Below are 22,733 nucleotides of genomic sequence, written 5' to 3' on the forward strand. Positions count from 1 at the left end.
GCGGGACTGGGCTTCCCTTCCTGCGCTGACGGGGGCACTGACACGCCTCCGAGACGAGGGAGGACATTTTGTTCATCCCGTGAAGGAAAAAGCCTTTTTTGATGGCGCAACGAGGGAAGGTGCGTGCCCTCCCCCTGGACCTCCGCTGAGGCGGGAGGTGACCTGTGTCGCAGCGGCCCCCGGGCTGCGCGCTGCGTGGCGGCCGCTAAAGTCCTTCTGACCGAGCCCCGGCGGGGCCGAGGGCAGGCAAGAGCCGCGTCAGGTCTCCGCGCCGGCCTCCCCGCGGCGCGGGGGCCCGCCCGCGGCCCTGCGCAACCCAGGCAGCGGGCGCCGACGGAGCGACTGCCTCCGGCCCAGCTCCCGCCGCAGCCCGTCCGCGGGGCGGCCCCGCACCCGCGGCCAGCGCGGAGCGGCCACCGCTGCCTGCGCGGCTCCCGCGAGCACCCGCGGCCGCGCCCGGCGCTGCCCCGCCGCCGCCCCGCGGCTGCCCGGGGCCGCCCCGCGCCCCGCCAGCGCCGCCGCCAACGCCATTGGGTGGCGGCCGCCGGCATCTCGCCGCGCCGGCCAATGAGCACCGGCCGCGGGGAGCCGCCGCCCCGCGCCGCGCCGCCGCGCAGAGCGCCCCCCAGCGGGCGGTGCGCGGCGCAGGGACCCCCCCGCTCCGCCGTCCCCGCGCACCGGCGCCGGCAGCGGGCGCGGACTGGCCCGCCGGGCTGGCCCCGCGACCGGCTTCGGCGCCCCGGGGCTGGCTGGCCCTGCGTGCGCCGCGGACGGCCTGGGTTCCCCGGCCCCGGGGCGGCGGCGGGCGCGGAGGGCCGGCGCACCGCCGTTCGGTGGAGCTCGGGCGATTATTTCACCGTAAATCTCTGCAGCGCTGGAACTAATTACGCAGAGGATATGTCTCAATTTGTTCTGCGCTAATGCCGCGGCGGGGGGGGCGGGCCGCGGCGGGAGCAGACACCGAGCACGGGAAATTGATGAGCGGGGCCCGGGGCCGGGGCCGGGGCTGGGGCCGGGGCACGGCGAGCCCTGACCCCGCGCTCAACCCGGCGGCGGCCGCGCGGGGGCGGCCGGGACGGCGCTCCGCGTCCTGCACCTGCGGCGGCGCCCGGGGCGGGCGGCTCGGCGCCACCGGCCGCCTCGCCCAGCCGGTGCCGGTGCCGGTGCCGGTGCCCGGCCGGGAAGGCAGCGCAGTGGCAGGCGGGCGGCGAGCGCTGCCCGGCCTCCGCGGCGCCTCCTCCCGTGCTCGCTGGTCTGGTTCAGGCCAGGAAGGGGGCGAGGTGAGGCTAAAACGAAGTAGTAGGTACTGCAGGGGCTCTGCTAAATTTATTGGCATACTGCTAAAACGAAACTCAGTGTAAATCGTGGAGCTGTATAGGACCATAAAATATCCCTGTGTATCCTGCCCTCGCCAGGGTTCTGGCAAATAGAAGTTCATATAAAACTAGGTATCAGCAGCATCTTTCAGATCTGCAATATGTGACATTTTAAAAGTGCCAGATGTACAGTGGGATATACTTACAGAGCAGCTAAAACTATTACATAGAATGTGTATAGCTATTTGGTACTTACATATAAAATTTAAAAAGGCCTTAGGTACTATACTGCAGCTTAGTTCTTGGCATTATCTCTATTGGTCTTAAAAATAATAAAATCATTATTTTGGGAGAGGAAAAACAAAAATAATCTAAAATGGAGTAGATTATAAATGGGTATATGGTAACTGAAAGCCAAGGAGTTAACTTATCCCTAGTTACAGAATGTAGATCCAACTATAAAGGCTTACTGAACTATAAATATAGTAATTCAGATGAAAAATCAGTGACATACCTGTCATGAGCACAAACTCTAAGAATTCTTTGAGCCACCTGGAATACTGTCTTTGAACCCGGGTACATATCTGAAATGTAAAACAAATGCTTACACATTCAGAAGTGGTAGGAAAGATCCAGTTAAACCCACTCTGCCCCACCACACCACACACTGAAGTACCTGAGATACCTCTGATAACTAAGTGAAGACTGTTTGTAACTCACACCCCAAATAGCTTCAGCTCTAACATTAGGATACTGCAAAGCAGTTACAGATTGTGAATTGTTCTCCAACCATTTCTCCAGTGGACTTGACATGAACATGTCTTCCTAAACACTAACCATGTGTGCCTTTACGTTTCAACTTCATTCTTGAACAAACACATTTTAACAATGCAAGGGAAGTCCAAATCTCACGTTATTCTTGAAAAGCCCTTTTTGCAATAACTCTGGGCAAAGATACTCTCTTGACCAGTCCTCCTCAGTGGGAAATTAGTGGGGCTCCACCAGGGCTACTCTAGCTTACTTCAGCTGAGCATCTGAAACCGTTTTCATAGAATTTTGTTCTAATCCTACACACTTCAGAGGAACTCATGCATGTAAGCACCTGACTAAAGGTGCTTTAGGGCAAGAGTAGTCCCACTGAAATCAATGCTTTATGACCTTAGGCCACCAGGGACTAACGGCTCCCACCATGCAGAAGGGAAAATTAAGCGTATCCTCTTTGCTATTTGCATACAGACATTCAGTGACCACAAAACACAAGTGCATAAAGGCAATGTGTCTAGTGCCTAAAACAGGTGAGGAACCAAAACTCCTGGGTTTCTATCCAACGCCTTCTGCATACTCCATGGTAAAACTGGAAAAGTGACAATAATTTTGCCAGAACACTGGAGAACTCTAGCAGTATTTGTGAAGTGCTTTGAGGCCTTGGGTAAGCAAAGACACTCGGTTGCTTGTTGCATTACAGAGCACTGCTCAGTGCCAGTAATGTTACCTGTGAAGGAGTGGAAGTGCTGAAGCTGGAGAGCTATTGCAACATGCCAGTCCCCCGTCCCAGCACCATCAGCACAAAATAAATAATCCAGCTGTTACTTCACCACTCGGGGAGAAAATTTCCCTGCCCTCGGCCCCAAGGCACAGTCCTTCAGCTTCAGTAGGAACGAAGCATAACCAGTTCTTTATTCGATCATTCATACATGAAAGTGCATGTCTCCTCTTCTCTCTCTGGACTATATGTACTGATATACGTGGATTGCAGCAAAAAAACAAAGGCCAGTAAGTTCATTTTTTTCATCTACTTGGCTGGAAGCAGTTGGCAGCAAAAATGTAGCTCCACCGAAACAGAAATTTCCCCAGTCCTTTATTCTGAGGTTTCCCACTCACTATATATATATTTTTCTCCATCAAAGCTTTACAGCCAGTCCCTCCCTTGCTGCATGTGGCATCTGGACAAGCTGTGAGGGTGAAGAGCCGACTGTAAAACTCCATGGCTTCAGTGCCTCAATTCAAGAGAGATCTGCTGCAAGCAGTGAGAGCAGTCATGGTGCCCTCCACAGAACCGAGTGCAGCCTAGCCGGGCCTCGAGGGTGCTTGCATGGTTCTCCTCAGTGTGTCACTGCAGGACTCAGCTTTTTTCTTCACATTTGTGACTGTCACTGTCTAGCAGTGGGCGCTGCTGACCCCGCTAGGTCCAATGGAGTTGTCTTGCAAAGCTCAGGCTGAGACTGAGCTCTGCTGGGACAGTTAGAGGAGGAGGAGAGGAGAAGGGTCCACATACTAAACGTGAATTCAACAGAATTTGGCTTAGAAGCCAAATTTGTTCCTGGTGACACCCAGAGGATTCTTTTCCCTTCAGATTTTATGCTGTTTGGTTCTGCTGTTCACCTGAGTACTGTTATAACACAGGAATTAAAAGCACTAAGAGTTTGCTGTAGGCATTGATTAACAGATTCTTAAACTGATCAAACCTATCATTTATTTGTCTCTCCTTCCTTCCTTTCTTTCCTTTCCTTCCTAATACATCACAGAGTTCAATGAGCTGCAGATCGGAACTAAGACCTACTTTTGTGGTGTCTTAACAAACCTCTTTTGAAATACTTAACTTCTTAGTTGAAAAGCAAGATGCAAAGCACAGGACAAAGAAGCCCTGTCAACTTGTTATTTATGTTTTTCAATGAAACAATGAAAGGAACAACTAAAGAAGTGTGACTCCTTTCTTTAGACTGCAATATCATAGATTAATAGCTCTATGAACAGATTTGCAAGTAGCACGATCATGCTAATCAAGATATTAAAAAAGTTTATGAGCAGTTGCTTAGAAAAAACAAGATAAAGCCTATGGAAATCTGATACTGGTCAATGGTGCATTTATTCAAAACATAATACTGACTTCAAGTCTCCATAAATCCTTTGCAAATGAAACTTCCATTGTGATCAGTGTTCCAGATCTAAATGATTTATTTATTTTTTCCTTTGGTAGAAATTAGATATATCTCAGGATGTACAAGTTATTTACCTATTGATACAGAACTAATCATGCCCCCATGAGATAATATGTATTAAATTCAAATTAGAAGATAATTCAAATAAGGAGTATCCTTATAAGCAGATATTTTGATTTATTAGTGTATTAACTTACATAAAGAAACTCACATTTCTGTGTGATTTGTTTCAAAATTCAGGGCTTCCACATTTCCAACCAGTTAGCTCTTGGGAGCAGAGCAGATGTTGGATTCTGAACAGTTTCAAAAATGAGTTCTTAGCAATATTTATCTCATTGTTTCATTCTAAGCGGCATCATCCTTTGCAATCCGTATCTGCATTTGAGGGGATGGGTTCTACCACTTTGAACAGCTGCTAGAACGCAAGGCACGCAGTGGAAGGCCAGTCAGAGAAGATCCCATCAGCCTGTTTCCCTAGCACCCCGAATGGAGCTTCCCAGTTTGTAAAAGCCTTGTAAACGTCACTACCTCTGGGTTTCTTGTTTTTTACAGGCATCTCCCCTAGCTGTTCAAATCCAAATGGACTCTCGGTCATCAATTTACTCCAAAAAGCTCTGGGCAGAAGTCAAAACAAGTTCAGCAAATTGGTTGAATAATAGCTAAAGAACATGCTTAATTATTCATCAGATAAGCTTCCCTCAGTGGAACTACTGCAGTCAGCTTTAGCTAACCACCAGATCTGTAATAAAATAATTCTATGTATGGATAACCCAAACACTCTCTAACAGCTACCTATGCTTTATCAGAGACTAAAAGTTCTTGAATAACTGTGGTAATTTTCCTTATTTTATTAGTCACTGTTTAAGCATAACGAACTGTCCAACCAAATGAAGTTTTCAGAACACTTTACACCTGCAATATGCTCCACTCCAACACCATCTCTCAGTAATATTCATACAGATATTGTAGAGGTTTGGGCCCAGATTTATGAGCATATACACAAAGGCATTGACAATTGCCACCTAACGCATCTCCAGAGATCGTGTCCCTTTGGATAGCTGCATCTAACTTCCCCGCTGCCCTTGCAGTTACCTGCACTCAGCATCAAAGGAACAGGATCAGGCCTGTACACACATTACATACACTCAGAGGCAGGTTTTCTTCATGAGCTGTAATACTATTTAGTAATACTAACCAAAAGAGAAGCCATAGTCCAGCCAGCACACAAGGGATCAGAGCTGCCCAGCAAATGCAAGGAATCCAAAGAACCTGAAACACATTTAAAAGATGGGAAGCACTATCCAGTCCTGGATGCCAAGTCATTAGGTGACTAGAGAACTATGCTTTGTGCAGCGCTGCTGGGCTTTGAACAGTCTTGTATAACTTTTCCCAAATCACAGAAGTCCCCCGGGAAACTTCAGTAATCAAACAAGATCTCGCAGTCAGGAAGCTTTTCTTCATCCAGCCAACTTTATTTCCCCTTCATCATTCCATCTATTACTCATTACATCCTCCTGCCAAACTGGACATAATTCTTCTCCCTCTCTCATGCTTACATGTTGCAGTTACATATAGACTATTATGTCCTTTTATCTCAGTGTTTCAGGCTGCATGTACTTAGTCCTTTTCATTTTTTCTGCTATCCTCCTCTAAGCTCCCTCCAACAGCATCTCTCCAAAACAGAAGAACTTAGCGCTGAACTAAATATTTTGCAAATAATTACATTTGGCAGTCTCTATATGTAAGGACACACAAACCAATGACTAAATCACCTTGAGCAACTGAGTGAGAATCCAAAGCCATATGATTGTTACATCAGGATAGGGTACTTTGGATGACACTGCAAGATCAACTTTACAGGAAGCCCTCAAGTAATGGTTTCCGCAAAAATTTCCCTGGTCTATTTTGTTGCTCTTGTCTCAAGGAATGTGTCATGAAATACACATCATTTGCAGTGATTCTTATGTGCAAAATACTTCACAAGCATTATGCCACTGTGACATTAGGAAGATACTGAGTAAGTACATATTATCTTACAATATATTCTTGAGATACAGGTAAATTATTGTCTCAAGACAGAGAATTTCACGTAAAGACAACTAACTTGCCCAATTATATCACTTATTTTTGAGTAACTCATGCTTAAAACACTAGAACATAGAGATGGATCACTGCATTACACAGTTACAGTAGTTTGCTTCTCTCATCATCCCCTACTTCAAAGAAACAACTTCCACAGCCTTTCACTGCTAGAAATGTGTGGTTCCTTTCCATGAATAAGACAAGGGAATTCCACAAACCAGACCACATTACAAATTATACTTCACCTACATCACTTACAATTCATAAGCTCAGAGCTGACAGACTTCAAGTTTGGTAATGTGAAAATGGTGAACATGGTAATTAATCCCTTCAAAACTTAGGAGCACTACATATTTGAAACTGGGTTTACATCCAGTTAGGGAAAACATCTATCTAGATACCTTTAATATACTCTTCCATTTTTACGAAACTTTATCAGCTTTATGACTAGATACTGATAATGGTGTATGTTTGCATAAGGTGCCAAAACTGAAACAGAGCTACATTATCACTCCCTGAACTCAGAATTTGATTTTCATTTTATAGCAGAGGAGAGAGGTGAAGTCATGGGAACTTCAGAAGAGCACACCAGTCCTGAGCAAAGAAAGCAGGCATGCTCATGTCATGCTCATGTCATACAGTGCACTAAATGACCTACGCACAAAACACACAGATGAGCAGTTATTTCTTTTTTTAACGCATGGCAGGTTTCAGGTTTAGAGTTAGCCCTGTCGCTTCCTGGGCCCTTGGCCAAAGTTTGTGCTAGAAGCATATTAACAACACAGTCCATGTGGGGTCAGTGAAACTTTCACCACACCTGGGAGAAAGGTGATGGCAATGGAGTTAATACAGCTGCTATTGGACCTGAGGGACCTCTCACTACCTGAGCAAGACATATATGGGCATCTTTCAAAATGGAAACAGCAGCTCAGGTGACTGGCAGATTTAAAAGATCACGAGCACACAATAGGAGGGAAATGTCTGAAAGAAGCACTTGCCTACTTGCTGAGCTTGCACCTCCGCACAGCAGAAGCAGTACATAATGTGCCTGTCCTAAGCCAAGCTCAAATACCTGTGTTAGAAGTACATTATTACAAGATGATTTCTGTCTTTCTTTAATGATACTCTTTCCCTCTCCCTCGCTTTGATTTCTGTGCTTGTTCTCCTCTCCTGGAATTTGCTCTTGTTATAAAAGACAAGGACACATCCCCTTTCAGTCTTTGCTAGGTAACTGGAAGGAGCTAGGAGAGGCAACACATTTGCAGATCATTTTCATGCCAAAGACACCAAGCTGCTTTGATTACCTGGCATGCATTCACCAGGGAAAGGGAGTGAAAGGAGTCCTAGCCCTTCTCCCCTCTCCCCTGCCTTTAACAGGGGCTGGTGCAGCACATGGCTCTGCTTCACCTCATGCAGTCCTGGACTCACAACTGTTCTCTCACTTTCCCCACTGGAAACCAGGGCCATGTTCCTTCTTGAAAATGGCCAGAAAAAATAGGTAGCATAAAGCATGGAAGGTATCGGGCCCTATGACCACTGACAAATCTTGAAGTGCTATGTGGGCTATATCGGAAGCATATTCCTAGAGATACTGTTCATGTTTATAAAGTCTTTCGGGGTGAAGGTTGCTCAATAGAAAAGTTGCATAGAAATTTAACAAAAGCCACGCTGCAAAATGTAAAAACAAAACACAAAGTAATTCTCCCACAGGAACTGAAAGGCATTTCATACATGTCCAATGAGACATTAAAAATAATTATGTGGAAGAGTAATAGCTCCCTTGGTTGTTTTAATATATTTTTGTCTACAAACAAGAAACGTTCTCTGAACTGCTGCCTTGGCTTGGCTTGAAAGGTCTCTCAAACAAAAGCCCTTCAAGTGACCCTCAGATTATTAAACCTCAGTAACAATGAATGTGGATCTCAGTTCAAACAAAGACTGTAAAAATAAAAAGACAGCAGTTTAGATCTTGGAAATAAATATGCCTTCATAAACTGGGAACACATAGAATGTATTTTTGATCAATAGTCATTCCTTCTCTGAACACATCTAAAAACTTTTGTCTGAAGTATTTCACATTTTCTTTCTTTCAAACAGTATCTGCAGATAGCCTCACTTCTAGCACAAATGAAAAGGCTGGATGCTGTATCTTAATTTAAACTTCCCAGAGTTCATTCAGAGAGCAATTTGGATCACCAAGGCTATTTTGGATTCTGTCCCTAATGATTTTTCCTCCAAAACTTGCTAAACATCATTAGTATCACAGAAAACATTTGTGGGGAACAAAAAATGCCAGCAATACCAAATTACAAAGCTTAAACACTCTGATCTGTGTCTCCCATGAGAAAGACACAAAGGTTGAGATGTTCAATGACAGACATTAATGTCAGATGCCAAAGTAGGAAAAGTAAACATAGGAGTGGGGAGAGATATATATGCCCCGTAGAATACTTTGTTTTGAAAGTCATATGTCATTTAAATGGCCTTTATAACTGAAGAAGTTCATTAAGAATATATTTCCGTGCAGTGTGCAGACAGAACACGCACTGCTGCCAGCTGCTAGAATCAGTTTTGCACTTGTGAACTGTGGGTACAACTTTTTGATGTGCTCACAACAATGAAGTTGTTCCACAACTTCAATGAAGTGTTCCACAGCACTTCCTCTAGGAGCACTGGCCAAATAGGATGTTGCCAAGGAGCACGTCTGCACAAAACATCGAAATAAGCACAGTTCCTTTGCCTCTACCAGACTTTCTCTTGCAGCCAGTGGAGGAATTGGGGAAATAGGGACAGCAGCCATGGCTGGGAGAAGGGGACAACCTCCCTGAAGGACAGTGGTCCTCTGCCCCTTCCATCAGCTCACCAAGCAGCTCACTAGCCTCTCCTCAGCTGCCCCGGTTTTGCACATGAGCTCTGGTGTTTCTTCGCCCTCCCACACTCCTTCCTTTAGCAGAAGCAGCTCTATCCTCCCATCTCTGTGGTATGCCCTTCAATTTTAACTGTCCTGATGGCCAAACTAGAGACAGCACTGCTTCGTATCACAGCTCCATTCACTGTTCTCAGGACTGTGGCAACAAAGAGACACACGTGTTCAGCTATTTCTCAGCTGAGTTAGATCACAGCACACTAAAACGCTCACTGGTGTTTTCATTATGGGAGTTCACCACCGCTGGAAGTACTGGTGGAATTGAGCAGGTGGATGAACATGCTACACATTTTCCCAGAACAAACACCTTCTATGCATTCACAAAGGTAGACAGAGGGTGCCTAGAAATGATTCTTCTCATTTGCCATGGCCACCCAACCTTGCCTCTCCTTTCTAAATTTCTGAACAGAAAGCTCAAATAAGCTTGATATTTATGATAGAGAAAGTATGGACATAACTGTGCATCTGCTTTAACAGACTGGAAGATGTAACATCACTTCTCTTTACAGTATCCTTGCTGACTAAAGCTTTCTATTCAACCTACTTCTATTCAGAGTAGTAAATTAGCTACCTTTGTGTTATGCCTGATTCCTGCCCAGGGGGCAAGAGAGATGTTTGTTCTGCATAACCATGGCAACAAAGTTGGCAATTAGCATCAAGTTTGGCTATTCCTGTGAACAGGAATTACCCTGTGAACTCAATTTACCAGAGACACCAAGCAGCCAGCAGTGTGATAATGACCCATATAATACCATCAAGGCTGGTTTTGAATATAGCAATAATAGAAGACACTATAATCTACCAACCTTCCTCCTTCTCACTCTCTCCCATGTTTCAAGACATTTATATTTTCCATTAGATTTCGCGAGCATCGCTTTTCTGCCTTAAAAATCATCTGTACACTCTGATATTGCAAAGCTTAACGCACTAAAGCTTATTTTTGGCATGGAGTGCTCACACAGAGTTCAGTGGCAGTATAGATTCTTCTAATATATTTCACACAATGCATTAAATGAAATACAGAAGGAGGACAAAAATTAATAGGTGTATGCACAAGGAAAATATTTCTCAATGAGATCTGGAAATGAAGACAAATGAGAAGACATATAATTTACTGAACAGATTAATAGTTGATAATGTCATTACTGATATTTTCAAAGCACTGATTTACCATTTTATGGGAATCCATAATCCTCAAGAGCAGGAACCTTGTTTCTGTGCTGTGTTTACACAATGCTTAGAACAGTCTGGTATCAATCTGTCACCCGGGTTCCTAAATGCTTCAGCAGTAAAAATTAAGAATAACAGCAGATGAAAACTGCTTACAAGAAAATCTTAACAGCTTAGCTCAACAGCTGGCACTACGAAATGAGGACCTGGAATTCCACACAATTCTTCTTAGAGTTACTGACTGCTTCTGCAAGGTTCATCATTTCTATAGATGATGCAACTTCCTTATTCTAACCCTAGACAGAGGATAGTATTCATGGCCTCCAGTAGTTATGTGTTTATTACTGTGTTTTCTATATAACGTTGCAGTAGCAGTAAGCCCATTGGCCAGGAAAAAAAAAAAGATCATGTTGTTTCTGCAAACACTGGGATCACATAGTCAGCTGCAGTACATTACAAACCACTAGTCATAATTGTAGAATAAGCTAAGAAAAGGGAGATGAATTTCAGAGAAACTGGATAGAGTGAACGAAGTATTTATGAATTTAAGAACCTTGTCCTTTTTTTTTTTTTTTTTTGACAAGCATGGACATCCTATTAATGTTAATTGGCTGCTATTCTCACAAAGAGGAAAATGAAATACCTTTATCATTAAATATGTCATGACAATACATTCCAGAAGACTCCAGCCTGGTATTTATTTCTATCTGTCAACTAACAAGCACAAACAGAAGCATGATCTCTGTTCAAGGAAATAGTAAACTAAGACTTGTCACTTCAAAAGGCTATTGTTTATTAATGGCCAAGGTGTACTTAGCCATTTTTAGGAGTTGTGATCTTCTGTAGTAAGTAAAGCTGCTTAAGACCTGAACACCTGAAACCACGTTAAGGTGAGGAGAGAAACTCTTTTGGACTGATACTGCAACCTTTTAAGAAGTCAACAAAAGTCTCAAAGATACCATGCAGTTCTCCCACAAAGACAGCCACATTTGGGCTATGTACCAAATATAGAGGGAAAGAACAGGAATATCAAAGATAGATATCATGGTAGCAAAAGTCCCATGAAACCAACATAAACTGTGTGCCAAGCTTTGCTTGTAAAATATGTAAAGAAATAAATACAGTTATTTTTTAAAACCAAGTATGTATAAATGGTCAGAAAGATGCTAAAATTTTTAAGTGTCATTTCATACACATATTTGTTTAGTTTAATCCAAGCAGTTAACAAGTCTTTGAAAACAAAACAAAAATATTTCATCTTGGTTCAAGCAAAGCATTTGTAGGCAGGTTCATCTGTAGGCAGGAAACAAGGCTTATGTAATTACACTGCCAATCCATCTGTCTCTCTTACAACTTCTGAACCCTAGACCTGTTTCAGCCATTTCTGTAGAGATGTGAAATTCCCAGCAATGCTATGTGCACACAAGCCTCAGGAAAACTGGCAGCTCAGTAGAAACAAGGGGTCCTGAAATAGAGCCCCGAATGAAAGGAGGGCTGCAGGGTGCACTGCAGATTTTTTAGACTGTTTGGCTCCTCCTTGGTGAATCACAACTCAGAACTAACTACAGTACATGCTACCACTGCCCAGCTGCTATCTGGGGAGAAGTAAGGGAAGTGAAGGAACGGGGAGGGGAGGGCTCACAGGGGATGTGTAGGGAGCAGGGGTTAGAGGGGTGGGCAAAGAGCTCAGAGACAAGGATTCAAATCCAGGAAGTCAGGATTCATTAATTCCACTGTCATATAACAATTTGTTTCTCAATTTTTCAGTTCAGCCAAGACACTAATAAAAGGAGTTAGTTGCACAGCTCAGTTGATACGGATCTTGCAAAACCTCTGATTGCTGGCATTTCAGATCCTGCTTTCATCACTTAAGTTTGCACAGGGAGAAGGTCTGATGTATCCTCAGCAAGCTGATCTTTACATTGATGGGGGAAGGAAAAGACGCATAATGACAGTGATCTAGAGGTGCAACAACCTCAGGTTGTTCTAAATGCTCCAGAGAAGTGCTTGTATCCTTCCAAAGGGGATATTTTCTGCTTCTTTTCATCTGCACCACTGTCACCTATAAACCAATCCTTTATTCTGCTTGGGAACAGTAGAACGTGTGAGTAAGGACAGAGTTTACTAAATGTTGAATTAGCTGGGATTGACTTAACCATTTAGGCTTTTACTTGTGCTTAGGGAAGTGTGCTGAACTTTGAAGAAGTTGTTTGATACCATTTTTTCTAAGCAGGATGTAAACCGATTCTCTTTCATTTCCTATAAAGGACCCCATAAAAAGTTGTCCTGTGACATATACAAAAGGAGGCCAAAAAAAAGCCAAGCTTACAGAAACCACTCCAGACAGACATAGTTGTGAGCTATATATCAATTCCTTGCTCTGTCAAAAACTGACTAGATGATATAAAAGTGCTCAGGTCACTCTAGAATATATGCAGTCTTACCAAAATATCCACTCTTCTCATTCTCAGTTTTCAGTTTTTCCCATGTGACAAGGCCTGTGACACCAGCTCTGTTGTCACGACATCCTGCATTCCTGAATGTCATCAAACAGGCAGTGACATCCTAAAACAACTTCAGTCTCACTCTGGGCAGAGCAGAGAACCAACGTAGCAGGGGGCTTCACGAGGGCAGAAGCAGACTTATTGTCAAAGGAACGAATTCTAGTGTCTATCAGATCAGTAGCTGTCATTTAAAACTTCAATTGTTATTTCTAACAAAACCATCCCCTAAGTAACTGGGACAAACCCTGGGAAGGCCTCTCTTGGTTCCAGTTTTGTTCAATAGCAGATCTAACTCCTCCAAGGGTAATGGCTTGCTCCCACTATTAGCTGAGATTCCTGAAGAGCAAGTTCCATGGGAAGGGTCATTTGGGGCTCCCCCCTTCAGTGACTTGCTAGCTAAGGGGGTGGGACTAGTAGCCTTTGGGCTAAATCATCTTGACAGAAAAAAGTCTATACCCCAGTAGCTGTGTCTAAACTGACTGCAAGTACCAACAACAGCTTGCCCTGAGGACCTGACCCTGAGCTATTCAAGCGGCTTCTATTGGGCCCCCACACCTGTGTTTCTTCTTCATTACAACCAAGTCATGGGGGGCAGAAGAGAAAAAAAGGGGCTGGTCAGTGTACCAGGTCTCACCTTGAGCAGAAGTGGCCAAAGCACACTGCAGACAGGAAAAGTATCTGATCCTCTTGTTCAGATGTAACATATGGCACCTTTGTAGGAACAGAGGCAGCAGGATTTGACCATAGAAAGGTTTTAAGTAGGTGATTTCATCATTCAAGTTGCAGCATTCTGCAGAGGTAAGAGTAAAGCTAAAAGGTAGCAGCCAGAAAGGACAGAAAGGAGGGCAAACTCACTGGCAGAGCAGGCCTCAGTATTTCCCAGCAGGGGCAAAATTAATTGCAGAAGAGACAGCAGAGTTGATTCAGGAGAGCGGAGGGGAACAAAAAGGTTTGGGAGGGAATGTAAGAAGGCTGTGAGAGAGGGCTGCACTCTGTACTGCTGTATTCTCCAGTTCAGGGCATATCAGATACTGTACCTCTTATGTTCACCAGGCACCACCTAAAGGCTTGTGGAAGGAGAAAGATTAAATATAAGGTGGTGGATGGGGAAGGAGGTGAGTTTTCACATCAGAGGATCCACAGCTGCTGTTTCGGTGAGTCAAAGCTGGATGGAATTTTCTCCCATCCCCAGTGCTGGCTTTTCTTCTGGACAGGACCTTGACAGAGCTAGCACTTGTATCTCTGAGAGCTCTATGCCCAAGAAAGCCCAGACAAGTTTCTGTTGGCTCCGTTCAGCAGGCATTTATTTTCTTGGATTACCCATTGTCCAGTCAAGCACCCTGAAAGGGTTAAATAGTGCTACAGCCATCAAATAAATCTGGAGCATATCAGTCTCATACAATGCACCGCTGACTTCACACACTTCCAAAACAGATCCAAAGAGAGACACCAGCTGTAAGAATGCCCAAAACAAGTTAAAGAATCGCTTGCTTAGAAAGCGAGCAGGATTACACAGGTGCACACTTCAGTGGCGGACCTGCCCCTATTCAGCAGCACTTAGTGCTGCATACAAGCAAAAGAAAAGGGGGGATTGCAAGGCAAGTGCACGTTAATTTGGAACATTATTTTCTCTAAAAAAGGTTTGCATGTGTCATAACTCAATCATAAAACTGCATTTAATGTTTACCTTTGGCAGATGACAGAGAGGCAGATTTTTGCTGTGTTTCACAAAGAGGAATGCTGCCATGGGTCTCTGCACAGCATCTGCAACCAGAGGTTGCTGATATCTAACCTGGCTCTGACACAAACCCTTCCAGGCATCCATCACTGACCTTAACTGCCTCAGTTTTCCCACAGGCTAAAAGTAGGATGTAAACTGAGAGTTCCTGCATTCAGTGCTTGGACTAGTGCAATCCACAGCAAAGACCATCCTCCTGCAGCTCTCTGGATCACCTGTGGTAGCATCAGGTAACATCTTTAGAAATTAAGCTTTGATTGAACTTCAGTGACTAATATGTTAAAACCAGAAACTTTCCTGTGGGTTTTAAAAATTCAGTCATATTCCACCTCCAAATTTTCCTTGTGCTACTTGCTGAAAATACACAGCTGCACTTGCGAAGCTGTCATTGAAAGGAAGCTAGAGGTCTGGCAGCTGCACAGAGGGGAAGAGGTGAGGCTCTGGACTCATGAGAAGGCGTTGGAGACAGTTTAGGTTTGGAGATCTCTGGAGTCTGCTGAAATTTCTGGCAGTCCGAAGAACTTTCATTTCAGTCCCACCCTTTTGTGGGCAGAGCAGAGGTGACTGGGTTACAAGGCAGTAGGTCCTAGTCCCAGTTCTTCTGGTGACCTGTTGCAGAGCTCAGTCCCTACCTCCACCTGTAAAATGGAGGGTGTGATCTTCCTTTGCTTAAAGCATGTGCTGAGGTTCTCAGCATGGTTTTTAGCTCAGGAGCGCTGCATGCACAATTCTGGGCTAGAGGATCTTCCTAGGAAAGACTGGGCAAAAGAGCAGCCTTCCTGGTATCTATTTCCCTCTGCACTCCACAGAAATATTTTCTCTCCTTTCGAAGCAAGGACCACCTTTCTTCTATATTTGTACAGCACCTACCACTGGGGAGGAAGAGCTCCAGCACTGTGGCTCCAAGGCACAGCCATAGAATAAAACAGTAACAAAAGTAATAACGAGAGAGGACCCTGCTTCGTGTGGGAATTTATTTTCAACCTATATTTTAGTAATTTAAAATGTAATGGAGAAAATGAAAACCCACAAGGCATATCAATATCCTCTAAATAAATTCCTGGGATTGTGGAATACCACAGAAAAAAAATCATCATCTTGAAAACAAGACTGCCTTAATAAAATGGGACTTTCCTTTGCAAAAGATGACATTTCATTATAATGGATGAAAAGTTGCTATCTATACAAGTACTGAAATATTAACTCTTACTGCTCTTGTTTGAGCTGCCTACACTATGCTTCAAAAAAAATCTCCTTCCCAGCCATGCAGTACAGAGAGAAACTTTCAAAACAGAAGACCCAACTTTCAAAGCACAATTTTACAGCAAGGGGTTTAACAACAAAGCCAGCGTAGCATTACAGAGAGTATACTGTCACTGACATCAGTATCAGCCTTGCAGAGCGTTACAGTTCATATAACTGTGCTCACTTTTTAAATATGTGAACAATGTATTCACGGAGGTTGCTGTATTCAGAGCCTCTCTCCCACCCCTGCCTTAGGGGGACATTCTGCAGTTCACAGTGCAATAGGCAATAATGCAAGTATTACAAGATATTGTATAAGCCAAACAAAATATTGAGACAAAATAAAGGAGCGTTATTAAGAGGAAGGGACTCAGGGCATCTGCAAGAGGTACCAATGGCTGAAACAGAGAACAGCTCTCACAAAGGAGTATTTTATGGGAGTGGGGAGGAGCTGTCGCACAGACCCTCCAGAAGGAGGGATGTTCCACAGTTCACAAACCTGTACAACAAACTGCTCAATAGTACAGAGCGGAGAGCATATCTCTCACAACAGCAGGTCCACCTAGGCAGAAATATTTCCTGTAAGAGCTTGCTACTCCCCTTTCAGTTTCTGCAGCAGAGAAAACCTTATTAAAGACATTTCTGAAACACTGTGCAGGTATAACTGGTGATATCTAAGGGGTTGTAAATCAGACTGCACAGCTCTAGCAGAAAAGGAAAGCGGTGCATGTGCTGTCAGTGACACCGTCAAAACCCCTCTCCCCCTGCTCTGGGGAACTGGCCCCTCAGTTTTCCTTGATGTGGTAATGTAATAGCAAATTGAAAAGAAACGTGCAGCTTTCAGCAATATACATCAATGAGGGAACCAAAATAGGTTTATCAAAGAAAAATGTGACTCTGACCCATCCTTGGAACCAAATCAAAGAGTATCTAACGGCAGCAGTAGGTCTCCAAGAAGAAAACAAAGCCAAACTAGTTTAAAATATATCCAAACAAGAATCGATTTTTTTTGTTGTGGTCGTTGCCAGCCAGACTATGATTGGTTACAAATGCTAAGGGCCCTTAAGTTGCCTGAGTCCTTAATTCATCAAAATGGTCATCATTATCTGCCAAGCAATGACCTCAGTCAAAAGCCATAAATCACTGCTCAGTTAAAGAACCAAGCCTGCAAACTCCCTCAAGTATCATTTCTCTTAGCGCTTGTGAATGGGGAAGGCAGGTTGTGCAGGATTCTGGATTAGCTGCTTTACATGAAGGACAGAAGAGCTCTCAATCCTGAGCACCAAATTTTGTGTTAACAGAAGCTGGCATGAAACAGATGAGTGAAAAATGCCTGCCAGAGTGTGTGCTCAATACGTGAGCAAAAGCTGAAAGATCTGCTTCCTTACTTTGTGGTCCCAGTAAAATACTTAAATCAGCATGTAAGAAGTTAAAGTTAACCTTCTTCTTGTTAATCCTGTTAAGGACATCATAAGCTGCCCTTCACAGCTACTACATTTTGTAAAGAATCCCTAGGTCATGTGTTGTTCACTAGAAGTTATTGTAAATTCCCAGAAAATTCATTCTCTATTCAGAAGTAAAGACAGGAACCACTAGCTATATTCTGTTAGGTTTATGTACCAAAGATGATGAAATCTTGTTTTAAGTATGCAAGTTGGCTCATCTTTAACTATACAAATAAAGCAGATGTTCTCCTACAAAGCGTTTTCCAATAGAAACTGAGTGATGAAAGTGACCTTAATAAACCATCATTATTTTGACAGCTGCAAAAAAGAAAGTGTTTTGAGGAGCCAAGAGAACCTAGAAAAGAAAAAAGGGACTGCTTCTTTAAAGCTGAGGAGAACAAGTGCAGCCACACTTCTCACCATGCAGCACTCTGCTGCAAACTGTGTTTCCTGTGACAGGATATCTTTCACGAAGCTTCCCACCACCTCTCTCTCTATTCCAATGATTGTTTGCCTTGTTTTTCAAACATTAAAATATATATATATATATATTTAAATGACACTAAGTAACATAATTTTAAGACGCCAAGTAACAGAATTTTAAATATCAGGAATATCCACTCCAGGGCACACATTCATTGTTGATTTGTGCACTTCCTAGTGCGACAGCATCTTGCATCTCCTTATCAGAAGCATAACTGAGCAGTCGGCTTCTGGCATACCTCTGTCAAAACTCCTGGGAACTGTCTGAGTACTCACTGCAGCCAAGGCCATTGCTCCATTTGCATGTGCAGACTGGCAGGCAGAGCCAAAGTTTAAATTTTTGAATCAAGAAGCCACATCCATAGCACTGAACGTTAAAAGATGCCTCAATGACACATTTTAAATAAACGGTTTCAAGGAATCCAAATGGTCTCTAAAATCATCACCATATGAGGAACAGGCTGTTGGCGAATGCCTGGCAAAAAAAATTTGATTCTCTTCAATTTTTTGGACAGGCATGATACAGTTTTCTTTTTAAGTAGAATAAAATCATTGAGGTACTGAATAGCTAAATATAGATACTTCCTAGGCAGTTTGGAGCTGAAGACCGTATCTGCATCAATAATAAAAGATTTGCAAAAAGTCTTGCAAGCACTTCCACACATCTCAATTTAGGCCTAAGCAGTTACAAAAGGGACCAGTTACATCATTCAGTTATTCAAAGCTAAACACAAGAGTGAGTCCTTACAGGAAAGGACTGCATTTTGGCAATCAAATCTTACCTCTCACTTATAGTCTGAATTATTATCTTAAATAAGAATTCAACAAAATGAAAAGTAATGGCAAAGTAAGTATTTTTAGGTTTAGTAGTTTGCCTACAATCTTATTTTTAAATGCTTTTGTCAGTGAATTCCTTCTTTTTAAAAATTCAGTATTTGCCTTTACATGGCATGAATGCTTTATAATCACCCAAAATGAGGGCACAAACTGGGACACAAGCAGCAACAGTATGAACATATACAATTACTAGAACGGGGTAAAAAAATGCTGCAGGCCACTGTTTTCTCTCATTTCTCAGTCCTGGGAAATACACCTTTCTGAAGTGCAGGTCTGATATACAGAGGTATGCTACTTCACTTGGATATCATGACTGGTAATGACAACTGTATATGACAAAACTACTTTTAAGGAGGAGACTTAATGTCATTCAAGCATTACTAGTGTAAGAGCAGCCTCTGCAGCAGTCCTGTAGGCGGAGCCACAAAGCCTTTTGTAGGGACACTGGGTGCTACCGGCTCCTCTCTGTCAGATAATCTGCATATTGGTTTTGCTTCCCATTCACTCCGTCCCACCTCCAGCTCCACAGCCTTCTCCAGATGGTAAACCATGTCACATGTGCATGGGCCGGTGATGGTAGTAGCCACGTTTGGTCATGAGATGGGCATTTGAGAGAGAGGGTAATTAGAGTATTTGTCGGCTACTAGAATAATCAATGCATTTGGCAGCCTGTTCCATGTCGCAGGCACTCAGAGAACAGGGAACAAACACCATGAATTATTTCCATAGGTCATATCCAGAGAAAAACGCTTGAGAAACACCATCCTCCAGCATACCGTGTAGCACTCTGAGTGGCCCTTTCCCATGTATCCATGCTTAGAACTTAATGCACATTTTGTTCTCGTATGGTGAATGGTGAGCACTTTGATTTCCATATATTCCTTAATCTTTTTTTCCAGTAAACCTGTTTATTGACAACCTTGTTTAAGGTAACTTAAGGGTAGGAAACCCTACCAGGCTAGGCTAAGAGGTAACATAAGGGTAGGAAAGAGTTTTTGGTTTATCTCTGAGTTTTGTTCCCTTTTGGCTTCGCCTTTTCTCCTAAGACTCAAGCTTCTTTACATCAAGAGAAAGTGCCGTCTGAAGTCACTCAAAGCAGAGAGGGCAGCTTCACTCCTCTATGCTTTGGTTTCAAAACTCCTGAGGGATACCTAGTGGGGACGAAGTGACCTTGCTTTCATGGCGAGGTGCCTCCCTCACAAGCGGCGAGAGGACAGAACTGTTCTGTACCCACCACCATCCTTCAGACCAGGAGATCCCTGTTCCACTGAGGTCAAGGAATTTTGCCACCAGCCCAAATCTAATCGCAATTTCACCCCCATGGCCTCATGGTTGGGGACAGATATTCACCTGCCTTGCCAGCTCTTGTTAAAACTTGTGTGCCTTCTGACATTTAGGAAACTGAGAAATGCAGATCTTCTGTGTGGAGAAACCATCTACATAAACTAAACCAGTCCCCCAGGATTTACCATGGATCTACACAGTCAACAATATGCTGCATATCCACTGGCTGTAGAAAGGCTGAGATTTGGTCTGAGAAGCTCAACGTAAACGACAATTTTAAATATACAACTGCCAATACAACATGGTGTCTTTTTTGGCAGAGAAGATAAAAATAGCAAAGAAACAACAGTTCTGTTCTTTTTATGAAAGCCTGGCAGTTTTCCAGCAGAAACTTAAGTACTTTTTGTACTTTGGGGGGAAAAATGATGGGATGTGGTCCAAGACTGGTCATACAAACCTGAGAAATATGGAATAAGAGGCAAGGCTGAAGCAGCCAAAGTGGTACCACCAGCTGCAGCCCCATTAATTAATGCTCTGCGGTATGTAGCCATAAGAATGACCCTGATACTTGTTGAATACAAGCAGATAACATTTACAGAGCAGCTATGCTTTTCTTACTGAGGTATATTTATCCAAGGAGTACCTTGCACATTTCCCCCCACCTCACAGGGCAGTAAATTAGTTCTAATTGCAGAGGTATGTAGTAAAAGCTGTGCTCAGCCTTCTGCAGCATTTGAAGATTTATTTTACGTTTTTTTCTCTGACTGCCTAACTAAAATAGGGGGAGGGGAAAGGAACATCAGAGAAAATACAGGTTTTACAGATCTGTAAAATTACCCTATTTTAAATAAATATGTGCTTCTCTGCAACTTAAACAGTAAAACTGAAAACTAAAGTTTTGTGGCTGATTGTGCAATGCACGAGGATATAGATTTCTTTCTCTGCTTGCAGTTCTTTTAATTCGGGAAGAATAACAATTTTTATCTGCTTAAAGGCAAATACACGACAACTACTATAAACTATTTTAACATACCCTAACTGCAGTTTTATGAATCATTTGGGGAAGAAACACTGATAGCAGATACAGAGCTAAATTCTATGGCTCTATTGACAATACTGACTTGTGCATACAGTACAGCTGTCTGAACATTAGCTAGCAAAGTCACTGCGTACAATCCTAAAGCCGAAAGGCCCGCAGGATTTTGGGTACTTATTCTGTGCCAGACATCGTCAGCTGGATGCAGCCTCTAGTCACTGTGTGGCATTTGGTCATGCTCTAAATCCTCCTTTACGATTATTTTGTTTCCTTGTACTTTGGTCTGCTACACCCTGCTGATCTCCTGTCCCTGTTACAGGTGAACCTCAACACTACATTATGCAATGAACACCAGCTACCCACTGTCTCACACCTTTCAGAGTAAGACTGTTCTGGTAGTTGTAAACTCAACAAGTGGGCTGAGAATTTAATCTGGAATCAAAGCTACTGGGTTGGTCCAAGAAAACAGTCTTTATATCAAAGTCAGCAGAATACAAGATACAAGCATGCACTGTGCAGGCTGTGGATACTGAACCTAACGTGTATTTCACTTATCCCCTGCCATTTCTGTTGAGGGATCTAAACATATAGAAGAAGGGTGTTTTTTGGCTGCCAGTAAGTACCTGAGAGAAAGGAACCATTTCCTGTGACCAAGAAACAGTGCATATACTCATGACACCACGATACATGATACATGTTTCATGATACGTTTTGTGTTAAACATGACAGGGTCTTGCAAACAAAATTAACAAAATAAAAGGGAAATAAATAGAAAAAGCAGTCAACTAACGCAAGGCCAAACAAAAGAAGACAAGACAGCAGAAGGGTTTTGGACTGGCCAGTTCTGCTGGGAATGCAGCTGTGCATTCCAGCAGGCAGCAAGAATGTGGGTTTTTCCATTAAAGTTGATTGTAAGCTTTGCTACATTCTGTACAAAAGCATTGCCCCCTACCCCTACATATACGGCTCAACTAGATCTTTTTCAACAAAACAGCACTACCTTGTAGGAAAGAGTGGAAATTAAATAGACATTCTTTAAAAGTCTTCTAATCACATTCAGCATCATGGGGCAGAAAAATTAAACAGTTAGGCCACTGTTAGGAACAGGCATTCCTTTTTCTGACTATGCAAGCCTGAATATACAGGGCATAGCTGACATGCAACCTGACCCCTTCTCAAATCTCTTCCGTTTCTATCACAGTCAGGTATAACAGAGTCTGGTAATTTTCTTTTGTCAGGTGATAGAAGTGATCATGTGCAGTTGTTTCTTGTCGTTCTTTATACTGATTTACTAAGATCAGCTATGATCAGAAAGAATGCCTCCTTGAGTCCTTACAATGCTGTAGGCTTTTTTTCAACTCTCCAAATAGTCACAAAGAGTTGGCTTTTCTAATGCTCTCACCTTTGGCCAAAATCTGCCTCTGCTGATGCCAGTGTGAGTGAAGTGAAGCTGGGGAAATTCTGAAGAAAACCCACCCCAAGCTGCTGTCCAGTCATGATTGTTAGAGATTTAACTAAACCTGTAACTATTAACTAAACTGGTGCAAAAGATTCTTGATAGTCCTTCTTACTGCCAAACAGCACAAAACTAATTAGCATCTTTGTTTTCCTTAAGCATGCTACATTCAGAAGAGATCCTTCCATTAGCTTCTGAGATAGCAGTGTGGAAAAAAGCCAAAAAACAAACAAGAACTTTTCTAGTAGCCAGTTCGCAATGACACAAAACCA

At 43.2% G+C, this 22,733-nt stretch overlaps 1 protein-coding gene across 2 annotated transcripts in view; it reads right to left on the reverse strand.

Annotated features, from left to right (window-relative positions):
- The window catches only part of WT1 (WT1 transcription factor), a 98,578-nt gene that overhangs the window by 43,698 nt on the left and 32,147 nt on the right, over positions 1 to 22,733 (reverse strand). For both annotated transcript variants that reach the window (XM_064512923.1, XM_064512922.1), the window contains 2 exons: positions 5,451 to 5,524; positions 1,831 to 1,900 (listed from right to left, as the gene is read on the reverse strand). In XM_064512923.1, coding sequence (XP_064368993.1) covers positions 1,831 to 1,900; positions 5,451 to 5,465 — 85 coding nt within the window. In that variant the 5' untranslated portion in view covers positions 5,466 to 5,524. The remainder of the gene's footprint in view (positions 1 to 1,830; positions 1,901 to 5,450; positions 5,525 to 22,733) is intronic.

Source organism: Dromaius novaehollandiae, chromosome 5, assembly GCF_036370855.1.
Source record: "Dromaius novaehollandiae isolate bDroNov1 chromosome 5, bDroNov1.hap1, whole genome shotgun sequence".
Taxonomy (NCBI): Eukaryota; Metazoa; Chordata; class Aves; order Casuariiformes; family Dromaiidae; genus Dromaius; species Dromaius novaehollandiae.